This window comes from Oryza sativa, chromosome 11 (assembly GCF_034140825.1).
Source record: "Oryza sativa Japonica Group chromosome 11, ASM3414082v1".
In the NCBI taxonomy this organism is placed as follows: domain Eukaryota; kingdom Viridiplantae; phylum Streptophyta; class Magnoliopsida; order Poales; family Poaceae; genus Oryza; species Oryza sativa.
Window position 1 is genome coordinate 15699832 of NC_089045.1, and position 24561 is coordinate 15724392.

Below are 24561 nucleotides of genomic sequence, written 5' to 3' on the forward strand. Positions count from 1 at the left end.
GCTTTTTGCAAGATGTTTGTGCTCAATATGACCTGCCAGAAAACACTTCTTCTGCACATAATTTGCATCTGATGCACTAACCACACCGAGTTGTCTCTGAAAGTATGAACTGTTTACCTGTAGGGTTAAGATTGATTTAAGCGATGGATGTATTTGTTTTTTTCAATTTACTTCATTCAATATATGGCAACATGTCTTACACGTGCACGCTCACTAATATCAACTAAACAAACAACAGCCATAACCACCCACATCCCTCAAACTCCCATTCACTCTTAATAGTTCCCCCAACTAAATGCCCTGTAATGGGTCTGCCGATCCATTTGAGTTATCTATATCTCTAAACATAAATCTAATAGTTAAAGAATAATGGGTATTATGGTTTAAGGGAAATCGAGTAGTTTTTTTTAAAGAACCACGTGACACTCTTTGAAGCATTTGCAGGAGCATCATATGCTTAGGAGCGTTTATAGTATGAACTTTTAGTATATAATTATAGACAAATAATTTATATTGCTTTAAAAGTTTAAAACAATAGTGTTTTAGAATATATACCACCGAAATTTGTGACCGGTTTGATAGACGCCTTATGTCTGATCGGTTTCCCAGATGTATTGGTAGTGCTCTTTCTTTTTTTTTTCAATATGCATAAAAATTCTCTCCTGTTAAACGGACTAAATTATAAACATAGTTTAGACGCTTGGTTTATTCAAAATCCCTAGATTATTGTCTCAATTTCCTGAGAGTGCCAAAGTACGTAGGTATCTATTTTATTAGAATATATCTGCCAAACTTTGAGCAGCCAATAAAATAATCACAAAATATTAAAATACCTCATCGAAAACTAGCACCTGAAGATAAAGAGGAAGTAAAATTCTTCAAATGATTGGACAGATCAAGCTTTTGTTTTCAAGCACTAGCTCAGGATTGGCACATGGCACCAGCATGACTTGTTCCATGAAAAACTTTATCTGCCTCGACCGCGTACGATATTTCAGAATCTGGTACAGCATGGTGCAAGGTAATTAATTAACCAGAAATCGAGAAAATACATATCCATCATATTGTGTACACTGTACAGCTAGCCGGCTAGCATAATCATTAATTTATCACAGTGGCATGTTTGAAATCCAGCGCCTAAACATGGCTGAGCATCTCCCCGGCTGGTACTCTGGTGCAGTATGTCCACCACCCTGATAGATTGAGGAAAAAGCGTAAACATTTCATAAAAAAAGTAAAAGCCTAAACATTTCATAAAAAAAGTAAAAGCGTAAACAAAATATATCAAGCAATTTGAAACTACTATTTTTCTTTATCTTGTTGCGGACAAAATGGTTATTTGACGATCCTTAAATACCAAATCTGACCATCAAATCATTCATAAAAGAAAATAAAATGAAACACCAAACCTAATGGTAGGAATTATTACTAACCACGAGTTGGTACGTATCTGTAATCTCACAAGCAACACTACTTCCGGTGACTAACCCACTTGCATGCGGCAGATTTGTCAAGATGTTTGATGTGATGCTCTCGCTTCTCTTATATGCAAAATTGCAGAGGAATCCAGAGGCGGAGTGAACAAAGATACACGATTTGAGACCTGAGATTCGAAATGAAGAGAATAACGGCAAGTATCACTGTTATGTTCAGTTTTAATTGTTCGTGTGAAGGTTGATAATGTGGGAAAATAGAGTATAGTTCTGTGTGCACCTCAAAATGACATGCTTGATGGATAACTTGTTTGATATTATATGTTTGATCTATTGAAGGTAAGGACTAAGGAGCTTTAAACTTCTAGTTTATCTGTTATTATAATACCTGAATTTTCTTATAAAATATGATATTTGATACTTCGACATTATGTGTGCAGATTGTACTTTATGATTTATTAGTTTTATTTTTCTGTTCAAGATTGACTACTGATGTTGGACATAGGTTCCACATAAGCATAGATTCACTAGTCATATACATCACCCTTGCCTAAGAAACACGTGGTCTTTAAGCTCTTTCATGTAATCGTAGCAATGCCTGTCTTAATAGATTTGTTCCCAGATACTATATTTTTGCAATCATGTATGTGCAATGTATTTAATGAAAATTTAAATTTTAAAATATATGAACATAGGATTATCTCAGGCTGTTGTTTTTGTTTCTTGCAGGTTCCATGATGAGGACTTTGTTTTGCTGTTCCATGACTGGCATCGGCTGCTCCAGCATGGCAGTGGCTTCAAGCTTTCAACCACAGTTGAGTTTGTATGCTTCTGTAATCTTAGGACACCGATGCCGGCCGGTAAGGCGGTGACCAAAACCACTTATATGCGGTTTCTTTTACAAATTTGTATCTTATTTGAAGAGAACTCCAATTTTGTTATCTTGGTACCGTGGATTTACATTCACAAGTTGGAAAGAATATAATATATGGACATTGTACTTTAGATCCGATCGATGTTTACTGCTTGCTATCTACTACTTATTTATTGTAGTATTTTACAAACTTGGTTTTACTTCTATTAGGCCCTGTTTAGATCCTCTAAAATGGTAAAAGTTTTACCATTTTGTAGCACTTTTTGCCATTTTGGATCTAAACACTAGTAGCAAAAGTTGGCAATTTGGCATTTGGCATTTGCTAGTCCATAGTAGCAAATTGTGCCAAAAAATGCTTTGGGACCACTCCCTCTCTCTTTCTCTCTCTCACTTTAGTGCTAGAATGGCAAAACTTTAACATGCATCTAAACACCAACTAGTACTTTTGCAATGCCAAAACTTTTGCTACCAAAACTTTTGCCATTTGCCATTTGCCATTCCAAATGGATCTAAACAGGCCCTTAGTCTTGAAAAATATATATATGGTACTGAAATAATGGGAAGAAGCTCCTATATGCTTGTTGAAGCATATCATGCGTGTGGAGAATTTAGAGCCCCAAATGATTGGAAGCAACTAGAGTACTTGACATAGTGTTTTAGAATATTTTTTTTGTTAGCAACATTTAGTTAAAAGTTCAGCTACTTGACTAAACTAGTTCCTTTTTGCAGGAGGAGGTCCTAGAGGAACCACTGATCCTGTTGCTCAAATTCACTTGATGATGAAGACATTGTACAATGGATAGAACTTGTTAGATGGAAAGTTGCTACTAGGAACTTCTTTGTACTTAGAGAATATTGGGATTTATGTGTAGCTTTTGAAGAACTATGTAATACAGTTCGTTGAATGAATAAAGTGAGACTTTCATTATTTGGTGTGACTATTAGTTTTTCCCTATGCTCCATGTGTTCAAGAAGTTTTGAAATACAATTCACCGTATATTATTGAATTGTATATGTGAAAAAAAGAAGAAACTGAGTTCTTGGACTGAATGTGGGTCGGCAATTGTAATATCTTTGGCCAGTCATCGGTTGGGAATTGTGGTTGGTTGGGAAAAATATGTTGGTCGGAAAAAATAATGTTTGTCGGCAAATCTGTCATCGGGATCTAATGGTCGGTCGGTAAAAATATATCGGTCATTGCCGACTAGACATCTTATGACTGTTGAAGTTGGTTAGGAAAACTTTTGCCGACCGACAGTTTGTCTTTGAATGTGGTCTTTCCCAACCGATTTTCCGTTGGGGATTTTGTGTCATGGTGTAGTGATATTTCAAGCCTATCCATCGTGCATCATCATCATAGGGGCCCACTTGCAATCCTCACAGAGAAGGTCTGTGGCTAGGGGCGGTGGAGGTGGTTCGACCGAACCACTAATGGCACCCCTAATCGCATTCTTCTACGTGGCACTCCCCCATTGGTCCCCAATGTTGGTTATGTGTGAGACCGATTAACCACAGCCGTCATTGGACCCTATAAAAGGAGCTTCTCACTTTACACTCAACACAACACAACACATATTTAGGCAACCTTCTAGTAGAGTTAGAATATGGCAAGAGCGTGACGGAAAGCTCTGGAGGAGTGCCGGAGTTGTTGGTACTCTTTCCACAGTTTTACCTTGACAAATGCTTTTTTTATATAAGTATACGTGATTTCTTTCGGGTATTTTGTTTTCTTATTTATGTAGGATAAATTTCATCATGCCCGGAGAAATACAACCATATTCCCAAAAACTAATTGTATTAATCCCTGTCCCAGGAAGGCGGAGTACAATAACAACAATAACAAAGTTGTTGTATTACAAGCTACACTTGCGGAAGCGTAAATATAATACTTTATTAAAGAGTGAGCATAGGCCCTTACACTCTAAGATAAACAAAATGATAGCGGAAGCTTATGGAAACAACAACTAGATATACTTGACGGTGATACGAGCTAGCCATCCAAGCCTTCTTCTCCAGAATATCCATCTTTTGAATTAGATGTAAGAAATGATAAGTACAACTCACGGTACTTAGCAAGCCATATCGGAGATGCACAATAATGCATAGGGGTAACAAAGGAATGGCATAATATGGTTCATTTGCATAAAGGCTAAGTTTAAACAGTTCATAAGTTCATAATATGGTTCTTCAACAAGGAGGAAGGAGAGGCCGGTGACGCGGTGAGGTGGCCTCTGGGCAAAGCCAAACGGTGGCCGAGTTCGAGCTCGTCCTCACAGAGTGGAGGAAGGTGGCGGTGAGGTAAAGGTGGAGCGTCGACGAGGAGAAATAGGCTGCTGGACAACACCTAGTTCGGAGGAGAGAGAGGAGCAGAGTGGGGAAACGGCAACAAAGCTCGGGAGGGGGAAAAGGAAAGATAGGAGGGAGAGAACTCTGTATTATAGGCCGATGGAGAGAACGGTCCAAGGGGAGTGGCGGAATGGCGCCGTAAATCCCGCCAGTAGCCATGGAAACCGGTAAGGCCTTGTTCATTTAATCTCCCCCACAATAGGATTGAGGGGGGTTACATAAAAAAAGGTTTGAGGGGGATTTAGAGGTGATTTATTCCACACCTATTGTGGCGTGGAATTATTCCTCCTTAATCCCCTCCGTTCCACCTCTCTTGGGGATTAAACGAACAAGACCTAAGGGAGGAGCGGCCAATTCGTGGAGATTGGGAGCTATAATCAAGGGGGCAATTGGGGAAATTGAAGAGGATTTAATGGGTATTAACTCCACCACTTTAGTTTGAAAACCACGGATGGATTGATTGCTGAGGATTTGGGGAGAAACAGCTAGAGTTTTTGGAGGAGTGAGAGGATGCGGCGGTGGCTGGAGGTAGGGGATGAGCTGATCCATGGGCCCCACCTACCAACGCGTGAGGGTGAGCGCTCGCGTGTGCCGCACACAGTGCTCGGGCTCGGCTGGGCGCGGGAAGAGGAGATGGGGCACGTGCGGGAGCAGGCCAAGTGGAGGGAAGGAGGGAAAGAATGGGCCAAGAAGGGGGAGGCCCGGAAGGAGGGAGGGGAAAGAGGTGGCTGGCCTAGACCAGGAGGGGTGAAGAGGGTGGAAAAGGACACCTTGGGCCAGATTCGGCGCAAGAGGAAGAGAGGATTTTCTTTTATTTTTCTTGTTATAAAACTCTAATAAAAGTGTTTGTGGCAGTAAAATTTGTTAGAGCGAGCTGAAATTTCGAGTAAAATTTGTTTAAATATTTGGAGGCATGAGAAATTCAATAACAATTCCCACAAGCCAATTTGAGTTCTATCTTGATATTTTTAATTGTTTGAGGCTCGTTTTGGTTTTTACAATTTCTAGAAAATGCATAAAAGCACGATTTAAAGATTAGGGTGATTTAGATCATTACATATTCTCATCACTGTGGGTTCGTCACTTAGTATTTGTATTAAGTGCTATAGTATTAAGACTCTGGATGAAAAAAAAGTTCTTGACCGAGGCTAGTGTAGTAATTGATAACGTAGACGTAGTGTCTAGGTTAGAGGTTACCTTGGTTTGTTGTGTGCTCCACGGATTGTATAGGTAGGCGGCATGTGATAACAGCCTTGTTCGTCCATTATGATCCTTCACATTCGGGTACATCACAGAGCTATTGGCCAGATTTGCTTGGTGTGCCAGGGGAGAGCCGGTACCCAAAGCAAGTGATAGACTTTTACCAAAACTTAATTCAAGAATTTTGACCCTTCGGAAACTTCTCTATCCTCCGCCTATGATTTAGTTATTGTCCTTGGACAAACATGTTTTTTAGATATTACACACATGTTCCTTATGATTCGATACCCTTGAAATAATCTATGGTGAAGTTGTACATTGATATCTGTGCGCTTGTGGAATTATTTGTGATCATAACAAATAACAATAGTTAGGTATCCGACTACAATGTAATATAAAATAGAGTAGAATACAGTTGCCATGTTACCTCTTGTATTCCAAGCAAGGTTATATAGCCCCAACCAAATAATACCATGTATAGGTAAGGTAACCAAAGGAATATCTAATTCGGTTTCCTACTTGTAACCCTGCACCTCCAACCTATATAAGGTTGGCAGGGAGCCCCATCGAGGGCAACCAGAAATGAGATACACAACCCACAATCAAATCATGAGATCAACATCAAGATCAATACACCCAATAGATACAATCCACTAAAATAGGAATATGGTAATACCTTGCATTGGGCAGGCCTGAACTTCTACAAACCCTTATCTTCCACTTCCATCTATTTTTAGGTCCCGTGTGCTACCCCTTTTATTATACCGATATAAAACATTGACACTTGTTATACGACTACATTGGAGAATGTTCTTTTCATGATTAGTTACCATCTCTTGGCCACAATTGATAATGACTACTACAAGTGCTAGCATGGAGACACGACGTGCACATGGTTAGCTATTACATAGCTTTTTATTTATCTACAACAAAATGGCGATGGGTAAGCCATGTCCGCCATGATGAGCCATGCGATGGTGAAGGGCAAGCAAGTGATTGCCACCAATTGACCAAATTTGGTGGTGCGTACGAGTAGGGATGAAATGGGGCAGATCTCTTCAGAAATGTTGCTCGATCAATTGGGAATTGATGATATTTATCAATTGAACTATTCAGTGTCAACATCAATCAGATGTTGAAATAAATTAGATAAGTTAAATAAGTTAAATTTTATATATGTCTAGAAACGGTAATGGTCAGAAACGAGGTCAGTAGGTAATTTCCGTGACCATTTCATTCATAAGGATGATTGAAGGCTTTGCCGTGATGGTCCACCCGAGGTCAGTTGAATCTATGAGTAACCCACATCAACCATTAAAAGAATGCAAGATGAAATGGTGAAGATCAATAAGATGTAATTCATAGGTGGACCCACATCGAGTTTGACTGCAAAATGGGTAAAGATTGGACTTTACTTGTTGAATGACATCAAGTGGCATGAAGATATAGAAGTGGTCAAACTTCATATATTGATGAATATCTAGCTAAAATCGAAAGTGATAATTCATCAAGGCAATCCTCATGATAAGGAAAGAAGATGACGTACATGTCGACCTTTTAGGTCTCGGCTAGGGTATTTGGATGGTATGGGGATCGTTGGTACCAGGGTATATGCGAGATTGAGGTAAAAGAGATGAAAACAAGGATTTTATATAGGTTCGGACCCCTTATCTGACAGGTAATAGCCCTACTCCTGTTGGCCGAAGTCGATGTTGCTCTTATTTATCTGAATCACACAAGTACAATATTTGGGAAAACCTATCTAGCTGTCATCGACTTGGCGGCATGGATCACTAACACGTAGTCGACGATAGGGTAGTCTTCCTCCTCGAATATGAACTCATCGAGATCAAAGATGGCATTAGATCCCTTTAGTTGGCCTCTACAGGCACCAAATGGGGTCTGTCTAGGCTTATCTCTGATGTCGATATCTGGTGGCGTATTGGTTTGTCCTGGCTTGTGTGTCGATTTGTATGTCTTGTGGCTTATCTCCCTCTCCTCCTAGGGGGTCTATTTATGCCTATAGGTGTCCCCTTATCCAACTAGAACTAGGGAGACCAATATGGATACAATCCAAGTAGTCCTTATAGTTTCCATATAGAACTTTACTTGTCCTTCCTTATCCGGAATACCTTCCGTAAGTGAGGCCTAATTCCGTATAAGACTTGATATGTGGTGGGTCCAGCCGTGCCTAATCAACTACTATTAGGTATTTGGTATCCATAACCATGACAGTACATGTGTTCTCATTGGTATAGTTATTTTTCTAATTGCATTTGAGTTTAGGAATTATGTCCTGTCAAGAGGAATGCAGAATTGTACCTTGATTATTGACGGTGCTCAAAGTGACATATCCAAGTGCTATCTTAAGAGAATCAACAGTTTTAACATCTACTTTGTGTGGTTTTAGTTGTGTTACCTAGATGTCGAATTAAGCTTTACATAGAGTTCAAGATTTCGAAAACAGACTTGAGAGCGAGATGTTATGGTTATTTTAATTCAGCCACCTATTGTTTTTACCTTAACGGGTAGAAATATAACGATGCTATTTAAAGCTCTCATCCCCCTCCTTTAGGAGTTGTTGAGTTTGTACAAAGAGTTATGCATATCCATGACCATATAGTTCTTACATATCCCCCCCCTCCCCTCTTTTTTTTATCAAATTAGTGACAGATTGAAATGTTGTAAGCTAGTGAGTTTACTTCATCGTCTGAGCACTTGAGTTTATAGGAAATTTTGTAATGTGTGTATTACTATATTGGACATTAAGGTCTTTTAGATGGCTGGGTGTTGCTGGTGAGTACCCAAGCTTATGTAGTGTGGCATGGATGTTTGTCAAGATTTCGATTTTGCCTCCATAATAGAAGAAATAAAGACTAAACATCAGAAGCACTTTGGTGTTGCCTTAGTGAGTATAAGAGTGGAAAGAGACATGGCCTTTGAAATGGAATCAGTGGATCTAAACATCACAGAACAAATATTTTGATTTTGTCTCTCGTGTGTTTTTCCATTATTATTCTTCATTTGCCTCATCTACCTATGTGCTTAGTTTAATCTAGTTGATGATATTGTTATTTTCTTTGTATCTTGTTTCACACATTTTGGTAGCTATATTTGTTGTTTGTTTGATCTGCAAGTGGTTAGTTCTTGATTTACCACCTTGCCATTGGACGTTTTGCTATAAGATCACAACTCTTAATCTTAGACCAAATGTTCCGGATTCAAATCGAATGTTTAGGAACGCCAATTTGACCCCTTGGTGATATCAAGGTCCTTCTAAAGAGTTTTTGAAATTTTATTATCTTTTAACCTTTCTAATATAAATTAAAAAATGAACCTTCAATGAACTTATATTTAAAAAATGAACCTTGGGGCCACAAATGTTGCTAACACTGGTGTGGCAAGGTCTTTCCCATGTTGTGAGGATTTCTTCGCATACCAATGATTTCATTTTTAAATAATATAAGAAATTTTTGATAAAATAGAATAATCTTTGAACTAAAGTAAATATCATTAGCAGTAATACAGATTAAAAATCCTCATCATGACGCGGGTTGAATTTGTATCAACGATATGTAATCGTGAATCAGAACGTAACTCCATTCACAACAACCTTTGGAAATATCTATATATAAATTATTCATAAAATTGGATGTGCATTGATGGGTTGTTACCTTAACAGTAGCAAATGTCAGGTTGTTTCCATATGCTACGGTGAATCTGCAAATTAATTGAAGTTTTAGAAAAGTTATTCCTGAAAGCAGTTTGTATACTGAAAACTTATTAGACAACCATTTTGATTATGTAAGCCAAACAACAGAACTAATCAAACATAATTAAAACTCACCCTGCGGACTGGCCATCCACATGCCAAGCTCTCCAGTCATCTACAATGGGATAGTTGAGTGACCTCACCCAGGTTTGTGTACCAAGAAATGGCAAAACGGTATCATGGTCACCGCTGCGCACCGAAATGTTATTTTTTTATTAATGCAGAAATATGATAAAGAAACAGTTTAGAACACTGGAGTGCATTATGCCCTTTTGCCAACCGGTCTCTCTAGTCATGGTAGAGGACATGCATAGCTGGCTAGCTAGCTGCAATGGTCATGCAGATAATTTATTAGATAGATATGTGCAAAATCATTAATACACTAAGCATACAGATCTCAAAGTGTTCCACGTAAAGACATAATGGCAGAATTTATACTACTCTGGTCTAGTGAACATATCGATTTTGACATTAACAGTACCAAAATGCAACTTTGACCACTGCTTTATTTTATTGATCCCTACTGTTTTATTAAGAGAGGCAAATTATGCTAATTCAATGGACACAAGCTTGGTTATTTGAAGACAATGATGAGTTCACTACTAATCTGCAGTTTTGAAAAAAATTCAAACCACAGTGTGTTTGTATTGTAGTATAATTCCTAAGTGGATGGTTCGAACTTCTCACAAAAGAGTGTTCTGAATAGATCCCGTAATATCTATAAAAAAAATCATGATTCAAAGCATAATCGCCGAATCATCTCTAGTTATATTCCTATACTAATATAAAAAGGAGGAGTTCATCTGTAGCAATCCTACAGGCCAAATCACAGATTAATTCTCTACTATCCATCCGCATCCGCACATACCGACTCCCGCAGCATCAAAACAGCGGCAGAAACCACGCCACCCCCTCCGCCTCCGCCCTCCTAATGATGACCCCTTGATCCCGCTTCCATCCTTGCGACCCCACTTCCTCCCCGGCTTCACCTCCCGAGCTCGAGCTCTCACAGAGGAATAGAGGATGCAGCGGCGTCCTCCCCCGAGCTCCCTCCCGGGGCCAGCGTCTCCTCCTTCCCCATCGAACCCGGTGTCACCTCATCCATCGAACGCCAGGTCCAAGATGTCAAATCAGGTCGGTTGAGGTTAGAGGCCATTGGACTCGCTCGGCACGGATGGGGTGGTCCACTACTGCTACGGTGCTACCTCCTGCTGGCATTCTCCACCAACAAATTCCACTCTCCTTTTCTTCCACTGTCTAGATTTTCTTTGTATTGGTATGATCACTTCTACCTTCCATTTTACTATTTGATTTTAACTTGAATGATTAGCAGCAAGTTCTTACCTGATTGCAGATTCTCTTGTTTTGTCCAGAGCTGTTTGATTGAATGCCGCTAAACCCAAGTCGTCCCTCCAACTTCCGTTTTGGGTGATTTACTCATGGAGTCACATTCTTTTAGTTGTAGTGTGTTGGAAAATTTGGTCATAATTCGCCATATTTTAATCCAAAATATTTAGACAATAAACATGACATTTGTAATTTGAGTAGATCTAGTGACAGTGCTAGATGTGTACAATATGAGCATGCTTAATATAGAATAAGCATCAACATAGATAAGAGAACGCAATAATGTTGGTGAAGATGATGTAGAGCAGTCGCGCTTGAAGCGGTACCCAAAAACTTGATCGCCCGCCTTCCCGTGCAGGTTCTCAAGCGGACGGAATTTCGGAGGCACCTGCTCGTTCCGATCACCTCTGCGCGCGGGATGAACAGAACCGGGGAAACAGAGAGACAGCGCAGGAACAGAAGGAGAGTATCGCCAAGGAACAATAGTAGGAGGAAGACACACACTTTGAGAGCCTCTGCCTTGCGTTATATGTAGAGAGAGAGATCTCCATTACCACACAAATAAATCTCATTTGTTGTGAAGGTTACCACAAAATAAATCTCATTTGTTGTGAAGGTTACCACATAATGAATCTCATTTGTTGTGAAGGTTACCACATAATGAATCTTTCATTTGTTGTGAAGATTACAACAAATAAATCTCTCATTTGTTGTGGATGTTACAACACAATGAATCTCTCATTTGTTGTGGAGGTTACAACACAATGAATGTCTCATTTGTTGTGGAGGTTACAACACAATGAATTTCATTTGTTAATGGTGACTTTATTCTCGTCTGTTACAAAACGGAAGAGCAGCAGGCAGGCTCAGCTCGGTCGGCCACCTCGCCTCGCTACGCCCACGGCCCACGGCCGAGGCCGACTCAGCATGCGCGCATGCGTGTGGCAGTCCAACCATCACCTTAACCGGTCAACAGGGAATCTCTAATATCACCCTATTTAAGTTGAGGTTCTTCCACCTAAATTTTCAAGGCAGTATTATTCTCTCTAACATTACTTGTGCGCTCTTGAGATTTTAATTGAATTAAATTGGGCCTAGCCCATTTATTCTAACAATCCCAACCAAATTTCATGGCTCACAAGAAATGTTCTCAAAATTGAACCTGTTAGATATACCAGTGTTTCGATGGAGACTGTTAAGTTGAACTTCTACCTAGGAAAAGAGCTACACCAGATCACAACTGAACAATGGACTATGCCTTGAATTGTCAGTCTTGTGCGATTCAGGTTTCACTCAAACCCTTAACTGGTACTAGGCTGTCGTTTGCATCCCCTCTGTTTTGAGCGTATAAGTCATACTCCTGGCCTTTTCATGAGTATCTAGAGATCACCCAGATCTCATAGACTGTGACTAGCAGTCAGACTCATATAGGTGTGTTCCTTCTAAGGTGTTCTATAGGCCAACATCTCTGCTTTATGAAAAGCCACTCGGATCACATTAAGGTGTATACCATCCTACCATACAGATTAGAAGAGAAGTGCATCATGAAGATAGGCTCATTTTAGGGTCTCTTCTCTCAGCTACACAATAGTTTGTTTCGCCATCCAAATTCACGGGATCTCCGATCACAATGGACAGGTTTACACTATTGTGCAACTGTAAGTGGGTCTCAAGCCCATCTCCCTCGATGCACTGTCTATCACATTACGTCCTAGCCCCTTGGTAAACTGATCTGCCAGATTTTTAGCCGTCTGGACATAGTCCAATGCTATCACTCCGGAGTTTTTCTGCTTTCTGACAGACTTCAGTCTTCTTTTAACATGCCTGGATGACTTCATGTTGTCCTTTGAACTGTTCACTTTAATAATCATTGTTTGATTATCACAGTTCATCAGGATTGCTGGTACTGGTTTTTCAACCACCGACAAGTCCATCAGGAGCTCACGAAGCCATTCGGCCTCAACTGTGGCAATATCTAAAGCTGTGAATTCTGCTTCCATTGTTGACCTTGTTAAGATGGTCTGCTTGCAAGACTTCCAGGAAACAGCGCCCCCTCCAAGTGTGAACACATACCCACTTGTGGCCTTTATCTCATCAGCATCAGATATCCAATTTGAATCACTATAGCCCTCCAGCACTTTTGGGTACCTAGCGTAGTGAATTCCATAGCTCATTGTCCCTTTTAGATAGCGCATTACTCTTTCAAGAGCATGCCAATGATCATCTCCCGGATTTGAAACAAACTGGCTCAACTTGCTCACAGCAAATAAGATGTCAGGCCTCGTTGCACTAGCTAAGTACATCAATGAACCAACGATCTAAGAGTATCTCAATTGATCCCTTGCTATTCTTTAGTTTTTCCTTAATAGCACACTGGGATCATAAGGAGTAGGAGCTGCCTTGCAGTCACTATAACCAAAGCGACTCAAGACCTTGTCCACATAGTGAGATTGCACAAGTGTAATCCCACCCTCATCTCCTCTCAGTAGATTAATGTTAAGAATAACATCAGCCACTCCCAAATCCTTCATTTCAAAGCATTTGGACAGAAAGTCCTTGACCTCCTCAATCACATTGAGGCTGGTCCCAAAGATCAATATGTCATCGACATATAAACACAAGATCACTCCCTCTCCCTCACCATAGCGATAGTACACACATTCGTCAGCTTCGTTCACAACAAAGCCAGCAGATCTAAGTGTATTGTCAAATTTCTCATGCCATTGCTTAGGCGCTTGTTTGAGACCATACAAGGACTTCAATAGCTTGCACACCATTCCCTTCTGACCTTCTAGTACATACCCATCTGGTTGATCCATATAGATCTCCTCCTCCAACTCTCCATTGAGGAAAGCTGTCTTAACATCCATCTGATGGACGAGTAGACCATGAGAGGCTGCCAGAGCGAGTAGTACTCGAATCGTGGTCAAGCGAGCAACCGGTGAATAAGTGTCGAAAAAGTCCTCGCCTTCTTTTTGGGTATAACCCTTGGCCACAAGTCTTGCCTTGTACTTTTCAATTGTACCATCAGGCCTAAGCTTTTTCTTGAAAACCCATTTGCATCCTACAGGCTTGCACCCATATGGATGCTCGACGACTTCCCAAGTACCATTAGACATAATTGAGTCCATCCACTGAGTACCGCTTCCTTCCAATAGTCAGCATCAGAAGATGAATATGCCTCTTTAATGGTTCTTGGAGTATCATCCACAAGATATACAATGTAGTCATCTCCAAAAGACTTTGCAGTCCTTTGTCTCTTACAATGTAGTTATCCTCCTCAGGATTTTCCTCAAGCGTTTGATCAATATGTTCTATCGGCACAAAGTGCTCAGGGGATAAAATAGGTTCTTGACTAGAAGTGCTAGGTGCATTTTTCATAGGAAATTCATTCTCAAAAAATGTGGCATCTCTGGACTCAGTAATTGTACCAACACACATGTCGGGTACTCCAGAATTTACTATTAAGAACCTATATCCCACACTGTGGATAGCATAACCAAGGAACACACAATCTACGGTCTTTGGTCCAAGTTTACGCTTTTTGGCTATAGGTACATTTACCTTGGTCAAACAGCCCCATGTGCGCAGGTGAGAGAGATTTAATTTCTTCCTTTCCCATTCCTCGAATGGTGTTACTTCCTTATGCTTAGTAGGAATTCTATTCAGGACATGACACGCAGTCAATATTGCCTCACCCCACCATTCCTTGGAAAGTCCTGCAGTGTCTAACATGGCATTCACCATCTCAGTTAGAATGCGGTTCTTTCTTTCGGCTACCCCGTTTGACTGGGGTGAATAGGGAGGCGTCATCTCATGAATAATTCCATACTCTTCGCAGTATTATTCTCTCTAACATTACTTGTGGGCTCTTGAGATTTTAATTGAATTAAATTGGGCCTAGCCCATTTATTCCAACATAGTGTGGTATTATTGGAACCTTTTTTATAAAATGATCGCGTGTATATATAGATGGAAATATAAAATTTTGGAACCATTCTCACGATTAGTTGCAGTGCAGCCAACTAATTTGGATCTTACAGTTTCACAATCACATTGTTCAACCTGCATACGCAGGCCGGTTTCTGAATTGCTGATATATTGTTCAATAGATAAATACATAACGTCTCAATCATGATATTTTTTGGAGAAGGTGAACAACTACAAGTGACTCAGTTTTAACAGATTCTAGATGCAGCATGCTGTGAGATCACGTTTATATAAGAGCTAATTATGTGGAACCTTCTAATTCCTTACTCTCAAAAAGTTCAGAAATTGGATGTAACATCTCGGTGTGTTCAAATTAGAAAGCATGTTTGTTTTCGAGCAAAATCATACGAGTGATGTCACTCAGAAGAACTGAATAGCTAGACATGAACCATGAAATGAGTTCTTTTACATGCGTGCTATTTTGCTTTGAATCCTTGATGGAGTCAGACGATGAATCTGGACACATCATGAGATAGTTACTTCACTATCTAAATGACAAAATCTGCATATTGTTCTCTGGTTGCAGGGTTTGCTTCTTTGTCAATCAGTAATTTACATGGCGCACTACAATCTTATGTTTCCATTCTATGATATATATACATAGTGCAGATTTATCAGATTGTTCTTCTTTTCTTTAGATGTAAATACATGATGCTTCTGATTTCAAGAATGTGTCAGACTTTCTTCTTTTAAGGAAAACTGAAGATGTGCACATTTGAAAAGCCTGTAATATTGTTGATGTGTTCCTTTTTCTACAATCGCATGTATTTAATAGTTCGCTGGACAATCTATTTAGGTGGTTACCTTTGGTAATTGTTTCCTCTCTTTTTATAGCAGGGAAGAAGAATCCTTACCCTAAGGTGATTTCACATCAAGAACATGTAATTAGATTGATGGCCACTGTCATCAAGAACAAGAACAAGGTGAGAAGATATCCAAAAAGTCAAGAATTTCTGATATTCTGATGTGTCCTAATCAGGTACATGCACATGGCTCTCTCATGCTTTTGGGTTACTTGATAAAATGCTTAACAATTCGACTTTTTATCATTTTCGGTTGAATCATGTGCTCATAGCAATGGACTAAAATAATTGAGTTTTTTTTGGTTTTAGAGTCAGGCCCTTTCTCTTCCGTCAAATTTATAAGGTATTCTTGAATTTTTTCGATGACCTTTTGGAGAATAATCAACTTTTGGAAGAGAAGACCAAAACGATATATAAGTTCTGGGGTTACTGATATATGTTTTTAATCATTTTCATCTCTATTGTGTTGGTGTTGTTTATTTGTAGCTTCACTAAAAATATAGTGTGGCTTCTCCGGCTATGTACTCCAGGATTTTAAGCATATCAGTTCCTTCACTAAAATTATATTCCAGGTTTGTGTATATTTTAGATCTATGTATATGTTCTTTTAGATTGTTCAGGTACTGCTAAAAACTTCTGCTAAAAATGTGTTACAGGTACCCCAAATCTCACCCCTTATTATGGCACTGAATATCTTGAACTGAAATTTTGATGTTACAGTCATTAAGTATAAGATCTCATCTACTATAAAGATTTGTAGTGGCCGCGTTTAATGAAATCATGAGGTAAGTACATATTCATGTTTTTTAGAAAACTAGAGCTTCACATAGACACATACCTAATTTGCTGTCATTGGTAAGCATGTTGTTGTTAGAGGATTTTACTATGCTCTGATAACTCTGAATGACATAATCATAAGAATTTCCACTTTTTTCTGATCAAAGTTTCATATTTGTGACGTACATGATTCCAGTCATCTGAAATCTATATATTATTTTCCGAGAAACTGGGCACAAGAGATATGCCCCATCACATCTAAAGGAGGTAGTCTTGTCGAGGGAAGATCCTCGAAAGCGGGGAATCGTGAGACCCCCCTCTTGTGAGTTCAGAAGACAGAGGCTTGCTTCTTGAAAACCACTCGCTCGTCCCTAAGATTACTGGCAAGCTTGCACGCCGTCGGATTATACAGGTTCGGGCCGCTATGAAGCGTAATACCCTACTCCTGTGTTTAGGATTATGGTAGAGTTTTACAGAGGTTTCTTCACTCCAGAGAGCACACTCGCTTTCTTTCTTCTGAAGCTCAGGTTTTCTGGGAGTCGTCCCCCAATCTCAGTGGGCAGGGTCCTCCTTTTATAGCTCAAGGGGATACCACATGCGCCGCCTCTACCTACCCTCCATAGGAGGGGGATCCCACTCCACTTTTTTTGGGCTTCAAACCGTGCCTTCTCCCGGAAGCTAAGCAACAAACGGTTCTCGAGTGGAAACCGGCGCCGCCCCCCGCCTGACACGGGGGACAGCCCTGTCATTCTCTCATAAATGAACGATGACTTGCGACAACCCTTCCTCGAGTGACGCTCGGATGTGACGGGTCATACCCACCCCCACTCCGCCGGGTACAGGAGCGACGTGAGGACACGATTGCCCTATCCATCGGACATGACGGTGACAGGCCGGTCACAGACCGGTCACATCCGATGGACAGGGGTCAGCTAGGCGCGCCGCACGTCTGCCCTGACCACATTAAATGCGGTGAGGGACAGTTGGGGCGTCGCACATTTATGGCTATTCAGCCTGTGCTTCCCTCTCGCTCTCTCCCTCCGCCACATGGCAGCCGGGTGAGGGCCTCGGGGCGAAGCTACGGGAGAGCCCGAGAGGGTGACGCCATGCCTCGAGGCCCCCCGCCCCCCTTCCCCCCCCCCCCCCCCCCCGCTTCCACGACTCGCGTGACGTGTGAGTGGGGCCAACTTGCAGAGTCATGTGGCTGAAGGGAAAGTAATTCCCCTCTTCTTCACATACCCCCGGGCCCATATCTCCGTCAGGGTACATTGGCTCATATATATATATATGTGTTTCAAATCAGTGTATTACTTGAGTTCATTTTTTTGAGTGGATTATTCAGTGATAATGTACTGTGCCACTTTTTCCTTTCTTCTTTTTTTTAAATCACGGATTGAGCAATTGGATTGTTTTTCAATTATTCACTATCTTACTATGGGTAGAAAACGAAATTTCTATATGTTTTTTTATCATTTGTTCTTACTAACTATCCTTTTCTGTAGTCCGGAAAATTAGGTCGCAGGTACCAAGGTACCATTAGTATGGTCTTCATTTATGCAAACACTAGGTTTCGTCTCGGATTGGTTTGTTTTGAGTACTTGGTTTTTTTATGGTTGCCCGTTTGTGTCCGCTGCAGATAGAGGGGAGTTGAAGGGGAATGGCGGCCCGCTGCAGGGTAGAGGAGAGTTAGAGGGGAATGGTGGTGCAAGTGAGGCGAATGGATTGTGCTGCCATTCAAGATTGACTTTAGAAGTTCTCTTCTTTTTTTCATCTTACCGATTATTCAAGATTGTGCTGCCATTTGTTTATCTTTTGAGATAACACCAAATGTCTGGTGGTTGCAGATTGTCATGTGGATTTCGAAGCATAATGATTGTTATTCTTTAGACAGAATCTATTTCTAACATTTCATATTGCTAAACCATATAAGTTTGATTCATGAGGTAAAGTTTGTAATATATGTGAAGTAACTATGCCACCTTACTTATTTACCTCTTGGAAGTAGAATTGCTTCCGCAAATTGATGTCAGATTTGCAATATAAGAAAATAGTATGTTTGATTATAGGCAATATATATAACCAAAACGTGCCTTGCAAATGCATGATTACTAGTAATCCACTAGTGAAACAAATAGAAAACACCTCTTCTATGTCATATCCCACATCATTTACTTTTATCTATGACAGATTTTTTTTTCTTCTGAAAATCAACTAATGTAAGCTTCAGCAAGTAACTTGGTGATAATTTTTCTTTACCTGTATACTAAAGCACGATAACCATTTAATGTAACATTGTGATGGTACTGTATGCTGCTCTTGATATCTTTGGTGTACGGTAGATCGTTATCGTGGCATCTAATCCATTCATCCACGCTTCCCTGAAATATTAGCATGTATAGAATTCGAAGACAACTTCATACATTTTGTATGTAAACTGCAAACAAGCGTGTATTCATCTCTAGAAAAATGAAGGAACCACAAATTTACCTTCTTGATTCCGAGATACTCTCGTGTGACGTTATCGTTGGCCCAAAAATATGACAAATAGTTGGAATAGCTCTGCAATAGGAAAGTTCATTTTAATTCAGGTCTAAATTGGTATAAGATAGAAACATAAAATTAAACAAGCGTCTGTTCCTGTATCCTTTAGGATATAAAGGATGCCATATATATTATTTTATATATTTTCAGAAAGTAATGTACTTCCTCGACTATATTATTTCTATACTCACTTTACATAGATTATAACTAGCCATTACCATATAGTTGAGGTAAGTTCTACTTACAACACATTGTATTGAAGGGCGCGGAGGTCGATGCTTTAGTATTCCAAGCTCCTCTTTCAGGATCTTTCTGTCCATGCTCTCAAATTTTGGGATGAGAGACATATAAATGCACTTCTTGTACAAAATGTGGGGCTTTGAAACTTCATTTAGTAGCTGCAGTGAAACATTAGGAATAGCAATGCAATACTCGTGTTAGCTAGCTTTCCACCAAATTCCAATGGAACAGTAGCCCATATTCCCGTGAATTTCAAGGTAGCACAGAAGAATCATTGTGTGTGCTCAGAAGATAATATAGGAATTTTTTTTCGGGAATCATCCCATATTTGTTGCTTATTTCCTATGGATGTTATATGTAGTATTCATTTAATCGTAATAAGATGCTATAACAGGATGTTACGCCTCAACACATACTTGACCTATAAAAGGATACTAGCTACTTTTTGAAGTTTTAAATAGCAATAAGTTGATTTTAGGCCCCTAAACATCCAAAGTTAAAACCAGATACTATTCATCGCTCAACCTTTTAAACAATTAATTTTATACAGGTTGTCCTTAACCTATTGTGGTTTTAGTTGATGTGGCACTTACGTGTTATGTGGTTAGTTCGAAAAATAAAAAAATTGCACACAGCTGGTCAACATGTCATTCACTCTTCCCAAAAAAAAAAAATGTCATTCACTCTGCTTTTTCCTCCGTTGCTCTTTCTCACTCTACTGCACCAGCTCGAGCTCATCGACCACCTAGCCGGAGCTCACAATAGAAGCACATGTAGTAATCTACTCAACTCCACGGACAACAAAATAATACTTACTACTTATACTAGTACTTCATAACAGAACAGATCAGATCAATTACAAAATGGAGCACAAAAGGCATCAATCAGAGAAACGAGGAGGCATATCTGGTCACTTACTACTTCCTACTCGATCTATTTCTATCCATGGCCAGTAGGTTGCAGGCATCCGGGTACAAAGAGGGCATGGTGGTGTTGAACACAAGGATAAAAAAGGTGGAAAGGTGAAAGGTGAAGAGAAACCAGAGACAGACGTTTGAATGATTTTCGCTAACGAGATACTACCTCCATTCTAAAATATAATAACCTAGAACTAGATGAGACATTTACTAGTAGAAGATACGTTATACTAGGAAACGTCCTATCCAGTTATAGGTTTTTATATTTTGGGACAAAGAAAGTACTATATAAGCGCCATCTAAACTGAAACCACCGTGGTTCAGGATTAGGGGTCTAGAGTATATGGTTTGAAAATTTGAGGGATGAATATTGTTCGGTTCTGAAGTTCACTGATACATGGCTAAGTTTTTTCCCCAGTTTCCCAACTCACCTCCCTCGTTTTTCACGTGCACGCTTTTCAAATTGCTAAACGTTGTGTTTTTTGCAAAAAGTTTTTATAAGAAAATTGCTTAAAAAATCATATTGATCCATTTTTGAGAAAAATAAGCTAATGCTTAATTAATCACGTGCTAATGAATCGCTCCGTTTTCCGTGTGTAGGAGTTGGATTCCCAACCCAAATCAACGAACACAGCCCAGAAGTCTAAGGACGGATAAATCGAAAGTTTAGACTTCTGCCTATCCATTTGTCGGGTGATTTCTAACAAAAAAAAATCTCCCAGATTTTTCATATCTCTAGATTTACATCCAACGGACTACAAAAAAAAATAACAAATACATATTTACTTACACATTATTTTTATCAAAATTACAGTGCACTTACATGTCATATCAACTGAATTAACAAATGTAATTTTAGTTATATATAGGACTGTAATTTTATATTTTAAAGAAAATAACGAATACATATTTACTTACATAATATTTTTACCAAAATTACAATATACTTGCATGTCATGTCAAATAAATTTACAAATGTAATTTTAGTTATATAGGACTGTAGTTTTATATTTTAAAGAAACATAGTACAATTATAGTTTACATTGTAACTTACATTAATTCTAGTGTAACTTGCATGTAACTTTTAAAACACTGCTGCTCATACGAAATAGACATCACGGGAGATCTCTGACCCGTATTAAGGACGTTTTATCGTTCAATCGCTTTCGTTCTATACAGTGGCAAAGCTAGAAAAAGATGCATACATACAGTACTTCACTTGGTCATCAGTGCGCCCTGCTGTCTCTTCCGCACGAACCGTGGGATGTGCCTTGCCCTAATCAGGTGCTAATCGGACAGTTGAAAAAACGTCAAATTTTAAGGAAAAAATTTGACGATAGATTTATAGCAAAACTGTTCTTTGGTGAAAGCCTAGGGACCTTAAACCAAAAGGACGAATTCTAGACGTTTCCCTTGATTCGAACAGAAATTCCCATGCACGTAATTTGAACCGGGAAAAAGAAGTCAAAAGGATGATAAAAAATGAAGTTGTACTTGTCACCTTACATCGTTAAACCTAGTCAAAGCTTGTTTGCAAATCACGTTCTTGGGGTTGTTGTGGTCCTCCCCTTTGCAGCGTTCCATTATTGTCTTAAGGCCGGTGTAATTAAGAAATGTAAAAAGTCAGTCTGAATGAAATTGGACTGATGACATAATAAATGGGAAGCGTGTTTAGTTAATTAAAATTACCTCGTACAATTGATCTGAAATGATTCCGACACCATGGAGATATGGCACCTTTGATTCGTAGTCGATCCTTTCGCCTGTAGTTGGATTGTCTACTACATAGCCCTGAATAACACTCAAAATGCAAAGTAATTAGTACGAGTACATAATCTGTCATGCATGGATATAGAGACCGGATATTGGTATTGGATTCGACTAGTTACTGAATAAAATTGGCGCCAGTATTTAGTTCAGTTGCTATCTCTAACAACAGTTCCTACAATTATAAATGGATATAGCTAGCCATATAGACGAATGGTCAGTCCTAATTAAACTTGTCAAAGCTTTTAGGTGAACTTATTTGTACTATTATATGATGAACAAACATTATTAATCAAGAACGATGGTAACGTTTTGGACTACTGCCCGTATTATAAGATCGACCGTACATGAACTACAGTTAGATGCAAGTTGTACACGAGGACGTATTTCGATAAGGACGAGAGACTGCAATTTTACTTGTTAATTAGCCACTGCGTATTAACCATGGTAATGATTCTTCTGCGATTAATCAATGGCAGACAGATGGCTAACCTTGAGATTAAGAGTCGGTCTTACCCCCGCTTCAATATCTGAAAAACAGGGAATCGTTAAATTGTGAAGTAGTCGTAATTGCTGCGAAACATGCAAAACCTTCTGAGATCTTCTGCGCGATAAATGGGACGATCTTTCCGGCATAAGAGTCTCGCCCGACGTAGAACGGATTCGTGAGGTACTCAGGATGGCCACCGAACCACTGAAACAGGCGATCAGAGGCGTTTCTTGGAACAAAAATGGTCGAAAAATACAGCCAATTAATTGCGTAGAACTAGAACATGGGCTTACGTTGGAGAGGAATTTCACGAGCTGCAGTGACGCGGAGACGTCGCCGACGTCGTACCCCTTGGGATCCCTGGAGAAGGAGAAGCCTGCGCCGACCGGCGAGTCGACGAAGAGGATGCTGGCGACCTTTGTCCACGAGTAAGGGTGGTAGTGCAGCCGCGGAAGGCTGCCGTTGTAGGGCTCGATGACCAGCTTCAATGGGCCTGCGGGGTAATCGCAACTTACGCGATGAATTTACCACATGATCTGACACTCTTGGGTGACAACGGGGCTTGTTTGCTGTTGGGTTGCTGACCGATCTCGAAGAAGAGGGCGCTGAGCACGGAGCAGCGGTCGCCGCCGGTGAGCCAGAGGAGGACGGGGTCGCTGCCGGGGTCGCCCTCAGACTCGAAGAAGTAGTAGAACAGCTCTGCCCCGTTCTCCTCGTCGACGGTCACATATCTGATCGATCGACGACAAGACTCACATCAGCAGCAGCACGTACCTGGTCATGGTCAAGTAGAACATGATGGCGAAGAACTTTTGGCGTACGAACCCCGTCTCGAGGCGGGAAGGGAGCGCGCCGTTGAAGCCTGGTAGGCTGGTGACATGCGTCCGCGTCAATGGCACTTCGGCGGACACACCAGAGAATAAGCTAAGGAGGAGGAGGAGGAGGAGGAGGAGGAGGAGGGACATCGTCGGATTCAAGGACAGGACAGCACAGCACCACCATGAGCGATTTCTAAAGAAATATCTAGATGGAATAGACGGTAGACTTACATATATAATAAGAGATAATCTATGAAATACCATTGACAAGCGTCTAAGTCCCAGAAACACCATGGACAAGTGTAAGTTCCAAGAAATATCATCGTACTAACAATTTTATTCTAAAAATACCATCTCTGTTAGGGTTCCGTCTATTCCGTGCTGTTGAGTTACAAAATCGTTTCTATGATGGCATTTCTCGAAACTCCTATGTCTCGGACACGGCTAGGCACCGGTCGACGCGTGGCCAAGGAGCTGCTAGATGGGCCCAGGTCGATGGTAGCTATGTGGGTAAGAGAGGTAAGGGTAGGAACATGAGTGGAAGATGTTTTCCAACGATTTTCCTGAATTATTTCTCTCCCTCACTTTAGTAATTCAATTATTTAATTTCTGTGCAGAATAATTTATAGTGGATTTTTCCGGAGGTAGATGAAATTATCTAGATTCTATTTTCTTTGGTTGTACTAATTATGTGTAGTTTGCTGTCAGACAAATAGAGAATATGGGCTCACCAGAACTTTGTTTGAATTTTAGGAGGTCTAAATAGAAGAAATAAACTCTAGAAAAATTATATTTGCTCTTGATAATTAACCTAGTATGTGAATAAATTATTTCACTCATACACTTCTATGCAGTTTAATGCACATTTTTGTGAGTTATGTTTTTAGCAGATTAAAGTTAAATTTTACATCCTATAGTTGACTGCTTTGACTGAATTATTTGAGCTAAGAAATTTAAATATTAATTTGAGTAAAAATTATAGTGAGCTGATTATATTGATTTGTGCTTTCATGAATTTTCTCATGATTTTGTCTTGCATGGATTGTTCTTGATAATTAGCAAGACCTTTCTTTATATGTGTGTTTCCAATGCATAAATGCATCTAAATTTTATAAGAATTATATTTGGATTTCTCTTGACCTGACATGTTATTACTTAACTCCATTTTCATGTCTTTAAAGTTATACCTCAAGAATGACTTTAGGTTTGCTTAGTGAAGTTAGCTTTTAATCATGTTCATCAGACC

At 39.8% G+C, this 24561-nt stretch overlaps 1 protein-coding gene across 1 annotated transcript; it reads right to left on the reverse strand.

The window, feature by feature from the left end:
• Positions 1 to 901: 901 nt before the first annotated feature.
• Positions 902 to 23515, reverse strand: LOC4350396 (serine carboxypeptidase-like 3). Its single transcript, XM_015760273.3, has 13 exons — positions 23323 to 23515; positions 23083 to 23228; positions 22791 to 22990; positions 22599 to 22701; positions 22500 to 22537; positions 21930 to 22031; positions 21747 to 21830; positions 19329 to 19481; positions 19030 to 19101; positions 18799 to 18920; positions 9701 to 9814; positions 9528 to 9573; positions 902 to 1193 (listed from the first exon to the last, which is right to left on the reverse strand). The coding sequence occupies exons 1-13, from the start codon at positions 23460 to 23462 to the stop codon at positions 1110 to 1112; spliced, it is 1404 nt and encodes a 467-aa protein (XP_015615759.1). The 5' UTR covers positions 23463 to 23515; the 3' UTR covers positions 902 to 1109.
• Between the last annotated feature and the right edge of the window lie 1046 nt (positions 23516 to 24561).

Excerpts from the sequence above, each read along its gene's own strand:
- LOC4350396 (XM_015760273.3), bottom strand. The coding sequence starts at position 23,462 with ATGTCCCTCCTCCTCCTCCTCCTCCTCCTCCTCCTCCTTAGCTTATTC. Across the intron at positions 23,229-23,322 it reads CCTTCCCGCCTCGAGACGGG|ATATGTGACCGTCGACGAGG; the intron begins GTTCGTACGCCA and ends TCGATCGATCAG. Across the intron at positions 22,032-22,499 it reads GACCGACTCTTAATCTCAAG|GGCTATGTAGTAGACAATCC; the intron begins GTTAGCCATCTG and ends AGTGTTATTCAG.